Source organism: Physeter macrocephalus, chromosome 18 (genome assembly GCF_002837175.3).
Source record: "Physeter macrocephalus isolate SW-GA chromosome 18, ASM283717v5, whole genome shotgun sequence".
NCBI classification, from domain to species: domain Eukaryota; kingdom Metazoa; phylum Chordata; class Mammalia; order Artiodactyla; family Physeteridae; genus Physeter; species Physeter macrocephalus.
Window position 1 is genome coordinate 29648133 of NC_041231.1, and position 10108 is coordinate 29658240.

General features: G+C 40.5%; 1 protein-coding gene across 10 annotated transcripts in view; it reads left to right on the forward strand.

Moving 5' to 3' along the window:
* ADAMTS9 (ADAM metallopeptidase with thrombospondin type 1 motif 9) overlaps nucleotides 1-10108 on the forward strand; it is a 231858-nt gene that overhangs the window by 32100 nt on the left and 189650 nt on the right. For all 10 annotated transcript variants that reach the window (XR_008615619.1, XM_055079382.1, XM_028478511.1 and 7 more), the window contains 5 exons: nucleotides 528-568; nucleotides 687-792; nucleotides 5586-5732; nucleotides 7009-7150; nucleotides 9120-9224. Coding sequence is in view for 9 of the 10 variants with exons in the window: in XM_055079382.1 (XP_054935357.1) it covers nucleotides 528-568; nucleotides 687-792; nucleotides 5586-5732; nucleotides 7009-7150; nucleotides 9120-9224 (541 nt within the window). In the remaining variant the exon portion in view is untranslated. The remainder of the gene's footprint in view (nucleotides 1-527; nucleotides 569-686; nucleotides 793-5585; nucleotides 5733-7008; nucleotides 7151-9119; nucleotides 9225-10108) is intronic.

Genomic DNA, 10108 nt, shown 5'->3' on the forward strand with positions numbered 1-10108 from the left:
ATCGGCAGGTGGATTCTTAACCACTGCGCCACCAGGGAAGCCCCCAATTTTCAAATGGTAGCTTTTAGCTCAAAAATATTTAAAATGCTGTGCAGGGCAGCAAAGAGGTCTGCTGGCCTAGTGTGTCTCCCATCAGTCACCTTTGATATGGTCACAAACACTTGCTCTTAGATCAACTTAAATGAAAGGCATTTAGAGCCTTCTCAGAATGTTCTTCAGAAACTAGAATCACTTGCTTCAAGGTATGAGGAAAAATCCTGGACGGAAAGGTTTTCACTTGCCTTTGGCTACCCCTGTGGCAGAAGGAGACCTCTCAATGTAGCTTTTAATCTGTAAGCCAGTGATTTCCTAAAGTTTTTTGAGTTGCAAAGCCCTGGCTCTGCTAGTCTGCTTTTTGTAAAACCAATACCCTCCCCCCCCACTCCCCTAAAGTGGTGATGTTGTGAATACCTGGAAGATTCTAAAGTGTTTGCTTGTATTGACATTTACTCTTCGGTGTCAAGACCCTAAGTCTGCTTTGCTTTCAGACAGGATATCTGCAGAGCTCATGACAAATGTGATACCTTAGGTGAGTCCACTGTGCGTATCCTCTCTGGCTACAACAGTTTATGACGTGTTTTTCTTCCAAGCCACAAACGCTTTTTAAAGTAAATCCTTGTGGGTTTTTTTTTTTTCCTTTCTAATAGGTCTGGCTGAACTGGGAACCATTTGTGATCCCTACAGAAGCTGCTCTATCAGTGAAGATAGTGGATTGAGTACAGCTTTTACAATAGCCCATGAACTGGGCCATGTGTACGTTTCTTCTCCATATTTTCATTTAATTTGGAGTGACCTAAAACTTCTGTTCCTTCACATCAGTGAGCATTCACTTGACTTTAGAGGGTGTAAGACGCTTCTTGAATCATAGTTGAGTTTGCAGGGTTGAAAAGCTTGGACTGTAGCTGGCAGAAATTACTTTGACTTCGGGAAGCTAAATAAATACAGTGCACCCTCTTCAGCCATAGCTCATGCGTCTCTTTGGTTTAGCTGTACAAGTTTTCTAGGCAAGGTCTAATATGCTCCTTTCCTACTGCAAAGTGGAAAAAAGGGGGCCTTTCTACCCCCTCCACTGAAGCAGAGGGTATATCAGCCCAGAGAACTTACCTGACACAACATCTTTGTTTAGTAGGGTCCTCCAACATTGCTGTGGCCCGCACGATTTTCCCAAACCCAGATCATTCCTGATTTTAGTTATATCTAAGGTTATCCTTTAGATATTAGCCTCTGGAACAGAGCTATCCCTCTTTTAGGGGAAAAAATGAACAAAGATACAGAGAAGAAACTATTTCCTAATTATGTTCACTAAGTGTCTGGTCGTTATGAAATTGGCTTTTCCTTTTTGTTCTTTAGAGCCAGAGCCTGGTTAGAACATGGGGCAAAACAGTATACATTTATTCAAAATTATTCTGGTTTTTGATCTGCCTTCTTTTCTTTCTAGAATGATTAAATTACTCATACTATATCCTTTTGAAATAATTTTCTCAAAAGATGTCCTTAGTATAATACAGCTGTGTATCAATCTGCATGTCAGATGTTAACTTTATTTAGAGATAACATCATCTATTAAGCAAGATTTTTCATTCACCAAATGTTTTTTTAAGGCGCTTTATGTGCAGTGTAGTATAATAGGTATAAAGCAAGATGCATATATAGAGGTATCTCCGATCCAATTCCACGTATAATGCATAAATTTTCAAGTATATTTTAAGAGCACACCCCTTTTTTTTTCTCCAAAGGCAATACCGTCAGATGCCCAATATTTAGAGAATAAAAGAGGCATGACTTTCAGTTAAGCCCTTGTGGCAGATCAGAGTCGTGCTTAGTCAGCTGCCTGTCTGTCCTTTGATTTCTGAAACACCTTCATGAAACTCAAGGATTTCTTGAAACTAGGTTTGAAAACTACTGATTTCACCAGCATTTCCCAAAGTACAGGGCTCTAACACTGATTCCAAGAGAATGGTCCATGGCGGAAAAAAGGAGTTTTGTAATCCAGTGATTTAAAAAAATTTTTTCCTAGTCTAGCCATGCTTGGAATGCCAAGGCCAAATGGCATGAAGTAAAGGCTCTGACAAGTCCTATATTAAAGTGTTGATTTCGTTTAACTCAGTTTCCCCAAACTTATTTTAAAAGAATCTTTGGGGGATTTTCATGTGTTTGTTCTACATGAAATCTGGTAAATTACTTGAGACCTATAAATAGAAGGTATAGGTTTCACAGTGAGGAATAGGGTGGCATTTCAATGGGGCAGCTATTCCTGCCCCAGAGAATGGAATGGGGAAAGTTACAGGGATAGAAATGTATTCAAAGGGCAAGAGTTTGTGTGATTTTTTTTTTTTTTTTTTTTTTTTGGCCGCTTGGGTCTTCGTTGCTGCGCGCGGGCTTTCTCTAGTTGCGGAGAGCAGGGGCTCCTCTTCGTTGCGGGGCGCGGGCTTCTCACTGCAGTGGCTTCTCTCTTGTTGCGGAGCAGGGGCTCTAGGTGCGCGGGCTTCAGCAGTTGCAGCACGCGGGCTCAGTAGTTGTGGCACGCGCGTTGTAGAGCACAGGCTCAGAAGTTGTGGTGCACAGGCTTAGTTGCTCCACAGCATTTGGGATCTTCCTGGACCAGGGATCGAGCCTGTGTCCCCTGCATTGGCCGGCAGATTTTTAACCTCTGCACCACCAGGGAAGTCCCTGTGTGATTAACAGATTAACATTTGCCCCCAAAATATGACTAACAAGAATATACTGTTTAAAGAAATATAATTAATTTCCTGTTAAGTCTTTTCCCCAAAAGAGTTTATAAACCCCTTGTAGATAGCCAGTTTATAAAATTGACATTTTAAGGAAAGTAGGAATTTTGAGTAGCAAAAACAAAATATTTTAAGCTATAGATATAGAAGTCTCAATTCACAGTTAACAAACATCTCCCCCTGCAAAAACCATGCTGTTGACATTGTTCTAGGAGCTTTCATTTACGTTATCTCCCTTAATCTTTATAATCCCCACAAGGTAGATATTATTGTGTCCCTGTGTTTGACTTAGAGATATTAAACTACCCAAAGCGTAGTAGCTAATGCTGGCGTAGGAGCATATGATGTTGGAGCACCAGTTCTAAGGCAGAGTCAGCAGGCAGCCAGATACCCAAGTTCTGGATGGAATTGTTCTAACATTCCCTTTGACTTGAGGAAAATGTATGCTATTTCCCTTCCTATAAGATGGAAACAATACATATACCCCTCATCTCAAAAGTGTCAGGAAGCAAGAAATGAAATAATTGGTGAATGATGTGAGTTGTGGCTTAAACAGAAAGTATATTGCTAGCCTGTTAATGAATTATTTTTCTTTTGGTGCCTTGTCTCTTTGAGTTAGCTTTTGTTCATATTTTAAGAAAAGTAAAAATCCTTTTTAAAAAAAATTTGCTACCGTACTCTGTAGCAGATTTTCTAATGAACTCTTTCAAAATTAAATGTTAAGTTGTTACAGTCATGACCTTCTGATAATATAAAACCCAAGAGCTGTTGGGAGGAAAAAACAACTGACCTTGTATTTGTTGAGCGTCATTGTGTGTTCACAAATAGCTCCTGGCTTCTCGTACCAGCTTCATACACACCTAGAATCTAAGAGTCAGGAAGAATTCGGGAGATAACTGAGTCTCTACTGAATACAGAAATCCTTACACAGTGTTTCTGACAAATCTTCCGCAACTTGCCTCGTAGGAGAGAATGTAGTTTGTATGTATTCCAAAACAGGAGGTTTTAGAATCAGTCCGAAGTAGACTCCAATCCCAGCTCCCTTAGTAACCATGTGACCTTGATCAAATATTGATAGTTAAACCTCTCTACAACTCAGTTTCCTTTTCTGTAAAATGTGGATAATAATAGCACACTATTAATTGGGTCAAATAAAATTAATAAAAAATAAAATAATTTTAAATGAAATCAAGTAAAATTAAATGAAATAAAGCATCGAACGCATTTAACACACCAGCTGGAGCATTGTGAATGCTAAAAAAGTCTTGGTGATTATTTTTTAGTAAGTGCTCAATTAATAGTTGTTATACCACCCCTGCTATGAGCAAACGTGCCTAACATTTGAATGAAAAAAAAAGTTTTCTGTTTACGTGGTGAAATAAACTGGATTTTCTCAAGTCATGGTGGGGTGGGGAATAAACACTAGCTCCTTTCCACCAGAGAGAAACAAACAAGAAAGATTTGAAAACTTTGCTTGTATTAGGTTTGTTGATGGAGCTATTACACTGACTCTGCAGCTGGCATTTGGAAACCTGGGCAGTCATTCCTTTCAGAAAATAGACTCTTAAACATTTATTACTATTAAGCTCAACCAAGAAGGCTGGAGTTTTCCCGTCTTACATTTCCCATCAGGCAATTATTGAGGGGGGCCAAATTTTTAAAAGAAAAAGGAAATCAAACATGAGAAATGACTGGTATGGACTTCACAGACTTATTCCAGCTTTTATTTTTATATGAAGCAAGTCTACATACTTTGTCTGACTCCCTTGTTTTTGTAACTCAAGGTGAACTGGTGAAGGGAATTCCTCCCCAAATGCCAAATTAATCATATACATCAATTTTGTGATACGGAATAGTCATCCAGAGGACAGCCCCTGTGAGCTTGTTACCCAATGGATAATTATCTTACTGAGACAGGCATGTGGGCCATAGAACTGATGTTTCTGGATTGAGAAATGCTTCCTGTCATTTTTTTCCCCACTTCCTCTCTCTAAGCCAAGAATGGCAAATATGTGTTAATGCCACTGCCGAGTTCCCTCCCAGACCCAAGAGGATGCTGGCACTCCATCACGGCCTTTTCTCGGGCAGAACCTGGATTCGTTTAAGAATACTTTTGTGCCCAGATTTTCAGGAAGCTGGTACCAATCAATTGTAATTGGCATGAAGCATGAAACTATTTGCCATCTCTGAGTTAAGCCAACTGAATTGGCGTGCCTCTCCTTTCCATGCTTGCCGTTTTTCTTGATGGGTTTTATTGTGCACGAACTTTGCATACCTCTATAACGGTATACTTGCAGGGTTTTAGCATCTGTCGCCCTGTGACCCAAAGAAGAAGAGATGCCAAGACCCACCCTGAGCCTCTCATTAGGAAGCTTTTGACTTCAAGTTTTGACAACTGACTGACTCTTTATGTGCAGAATGTTATCACAACCTGCCAAGTTCTTGACGCTATAAATTGGCCTTCACCAGCTTATTAGGAATTCCAACTACTGTATTCTAGCACCAACTACAGCACATGCAGAGCCTCTGCAATTCCAAAAAGTACAGCTAAACCAAATAGTGGCCCAATTCACTTTTTTTGTTTGTTTGTTTACATTAAAGGCACTTTGTATTCAGTTGGGTCAGAAGTATGTTTTAGTCTACTCCCTACCTTTAATCCTCTAGTAGGTTTTGTTCTGCTCACCAGGACTCAGGTTCTTATCCATAATGCAGTAGTCAGTTGAATTTTTTCTCTAAGATGCGTTCTTAATGCATTTATAACAGCTCTGTCTCTTAGTGTTTATTGACTTTTTTATATCATTGTCTCCTTGGCCTTAGGTTCAACATGCCTCATGATGACAACAATAAGTGCAAAGAAGAAGGAGTCAAGAGCCCCCAGCATGTCATGGCCCCAACACTGAACTTCTACACCAACCCCTGGATGTGGTCAAAGTGTAGTCGAAAATATATCACTGAATTTCTAGAGTAAGAGTTGAACTTTCTTTGAGCACAGCCTTCATGCTAGTATCTGGCCTCCATGCAGTGAACTAATTGTGGGAAAGAAAATGTAGAGTCAAGCATTCCTTTTGAGTTGTTATTTTTGTTGACATTCCTGGGAGGAGGGAAGAGAAAAATACTCTCTGACATCTGTGTAGTTCATGTCCTCACCAGAATTTAGAAGATTACAGACTGAGCTCAAGAAAAAGGTTGGGATCTTAAAGAGAATATGTAAATGTTGCTTCATTCTTGGTAAAGCTGTGAAATCTGTGCACGTCTTGGGGAAGGGACCGTGAATATGATGACATGATGAAGGAAGGCCACAAATATTTATGTGCTTCTAACTTAGTAATTTGGTGTTGGAAAGGGGTGGGGAAGTGAGACGCCCCCAAAGAACATTACATGGGTGGATGAAAATTGCACAGACCTCCGTACTGTCGAATTGAGAACATTCTCTCTCTGTCTCTCTCTTTCTCTGTCTCCTTGACTCTTTCTCCTTCTCTCTTTTCTTGTTCTTTTTTTTTAAGCTTCCTACCAGGCTGCTCAAGGATCCAGTTACATTATACAATATCCTTGTGTCACAGATTTATTGCTCGTCTCTCCCAGATGTAGAAAAGGTTAAGGGATTGTCCCAAGGTCACTGGGTGTATATTTCCCCAGCCACGGGGAAGAGGGGGTTTTGTTGATCAGAAGTCACCGGGTGTGAATTTTCCAGAAGAGGTGTTTGCAGAAACATGGAAGAACTGGCAGGTTGCTGGGGGTTTTGTGTGTGTGTGTGTCTGTGTCTGTGTCTGTGTGAGTGTGTGAGTGTGTGTGGTTTTTTTAACCAGATGATCTAAAGTGTTTCTTATTGTAACACTAAGCAAATCAGCAAATATTTACTAAACACTTGTTGTGATGGACAGGGCCCCATGCTTGGGTGAAAAAGGCACTATTTTTACCCCTAAGACACTTTACTCTATTGGAGAAGACGTCAGAAAATAAATAGGTAATTGCCCCGAAAGGTGGTAAATTCTGGAACAGGTACATATTTCCTCCTGGTTACGTTGTATGCACAGCCGGTGGTTGCACAAACAAGTATGCCCCCAAAATAGAACTTCAGCTTCTGGACTCAAGTTTGGATGAAATGAATAAAACAAATACAAAAAAGGAACCATCTTCTGTACCATTAAAATGACAGAATGGCCTTCACTGTCATCTGGAGCCTTTGACAGTCATATCTTATCCACTGCCCTCACCATCTTTGTTTTTCTGCTTTCCACAGCACTGGTTACGGCGAGTGTCTGCTTAACGAACCTGAATCCAGACCCTATCCTTTGCCTCTCCAGCTGCCAGGCCTCCTTTACAACGTGAATAAACAATGTGAATTGATTTTTGGACCAGGTTCTCAGGTGTGCCCGTATATGGTAAGTGTCTGGGGGCCGTTTCTACCCTCATAAATGGATTCTGGACTTTTTTTTATTCATAGTTTTCCATTGGATTCTCACTCTTAACGTAAAGCACTCATTGAGTGGTCCATTGACTGTTAATGATAATAGTGATAATGATGATGGGGATAAACAGTAATAGTGCTCGGAGTTGCATGTGGGCCTTACCTGCACTTTCTCATTTCACTCTCAGCCCAAAAGGGAGATGCCATTACCATTTTCATTTTATAAGTGGTAAGTGAGGCTCAGAGGGGACAAGGTTACAGAGCTCGTAATGACAGAGCTCAGCCCTTTTCTCTCCTTGTCTCCTTTTCTTCCCCCTGCCTTGTCCAGATGACTTTTATTATAGGCGCTCTTCGAGATTCAGTAATTCATGAGACAGACCTGTTTCCCTGTTTTAGCTTGTCGAGGCTGTGTCCTGTGACCACCTGGGGCTTGAAACTGTTTCTAGTGGTAGCGCAGCTGACAAGTGTGTGATACTTTGATGTATGTGTCATGGACATTTGGACCAGTGATTTGATCCAGTGGTTATCAGGAGGCATATCAGCAGAACTGTGCTTCTCTGGGATGCCCCATTCTATTCTTTTGGGTATTTGTTTGTTTATTTTGCTGGGAGTGGTTCAGAGATAGCATGGTAAATTGGCAGGTACAGTGAGTCCATGGAAATAACAAAAAATTTTCTGTAAAATGTATCTATGATTATATTCGTTTCTCTGTTACTCATGATAGCAAACAGGAGTAATGCACATGCCCAAGAATGGAAAGCTTAAGCAAACTGTAGTATCTCCATTTAATGAAATAGTATACAAAAATTGAAAAGTAACTCTACAAGAGAACATGCTCTAGCTATAGTTTTAGATTAAAATAACAGGGTAAATAATTATTTTTCAGAGTATGTTCTCAGTGTAAAAGGGGGAAAGAAGCTTCAGGAAAGACTGGATCATTTAAAGCTTTTTTTCTATTTAAAAATAGTAGCTTCTGAATTTTTCTACTATGAATATTGTTTATTTTCATCATCAGGGGAAAAATTATCTTTAAAAACTATGCCTGAAATAGAGCTAAATATGTCAACTTGGATAACTCCAGAAACATAGTGTGTAGAGGGGGAAAACAGGAAGTTGTAGGATGTATCCATATATTCTGAAATATCGAACGGCATTGTTTGTTTAAAGCTGAAATGCTGTATATTAGTGATAGATATTTATACATTTGTAGTAAAAGCAATGGGAATGATGAGATGGTGAGTATCACTAGGACAGTGGTTACCTGTGGGAAGAAGGGGAAGGGATTGGGATTGAGAATGAGTGTGCCTGGCATTCAGCTGGGCCTGTGAAGTCTTCTTTCTTTGTTTGGGTGGTGGACACATGGGTATCCATTATGTTATTGTTCATACTTTTTGTATACCTGAAATATTTCATGATATTTTGTCCCTTCTTTCCTCTGACAACCCCTGAAAGCTCTAGAAAAGAGTCATAATATGATCATGATAATATATGCTTAGTAGGAAAAAACACCAGTTTTAGCATCAAGCCAAACGTTAACTCTAATCACAACGTAACTCAAAACCCACTCTCCAATCACAGCTCATTGCAAACCTAAACTCACATCACGTATTTCCAGTGTGATACTTTACTCTTTGCCAGCCTCAGTTTCCTTATCTGTAATATGGGGAGATGTTACTAGGACCAGATGACATCTCGTATGTTTCTGTTGCACAGTAGTTCCCCTTTGACACCCCCGCAAGTCCTCCCAGGCATAGAAATGTGTCTCCTGGGCTGCTGTCTGTATCTGTCAGAATATTTTATCATTTATCATACCAAGAAAAAAAAATCCCTTTCTAACCTACGCTCTACATCGTTGGCAAAACGTTAGTTGAAAGCAACCATTGCCTTGCTTGATATCCTCTAAGCACATTGTCACTGAATTGTCATTCAACTGAATTGCGCAGATGCAGTGTAGACGGCTCTGGTGCAATAACGTGGATGGAGCGCACAAAGGCTGCCGGACTCAGCACACGCCCTGGGCTGATGGGACCGAGTGTGAGCCTGGAAAGGCAAGTAACGCCCCGATCCATCCTCTGTCTTCGGGCAGACATGGGCAAGATTTGGGCTGTAGGCTCAGTCACCATTGTTTAGAACATAAGTTAATGTAGCATATTTCAGCATGCGTAATACTTTTTTGAGGCAGGAGGTTCAACTTTACTGTTGAAAGTTGTGCAGACTTACCTTATAGCATAATACTGACACGAGGGACATAGCTATCATTATTGCCTCGATTTTAAGACATACTTTTTCTCATTTTAATGTTTTTTAAATCCCAATGTGCTTTTCAATTTATGGGTACATTTAATGTGAGGTAACATTTCTTTCCTCTCTCTCTCTCTCTTTCTCTCTCTTCCTCTTTCTTTTGGGGTGGCAGTGGAAGGCCATTATTAAGTTGGTGGAACATCTTAAAATTACGGAAATACGGGAAGACTTACTGTGCTCACTACTTGGATACAAGGCTTTTCCCAGCCTGTATTGACCCCTTTAAGGCACTGTGATACATCCAAATCCACATTCTGAGTTGCTTATATAATGGCTCCTACTTATTGGTTAATAATCAAACAAAATCTGCTGCTTGTACAACCCAATGATAACAATGTCCCAGCAACTAGTAATATGATTAATGCAACCTTTTGCACCTGGTGTCCATCTAAAAAAAAAAAAAAGGTAGTATGTTAAGGCTTTGGTTACAAAAAGTTTTAGATATAAACCTGATTTTTTTAAATCCATACAAAAAAATGGGGGCTTCCCTGGTGGCGCAGTGGTTGGGAGTCCACCTGCCGATGCAGGGGACGCGGGTTCGTGCCCCGGTCCGGGAAGATCCCACGTGCCCCGGAGCGGCTGGGCCCGTGAGCCATGGCCGCTGAGCCTGCGCGTCCGGAGCCTGTGCTCC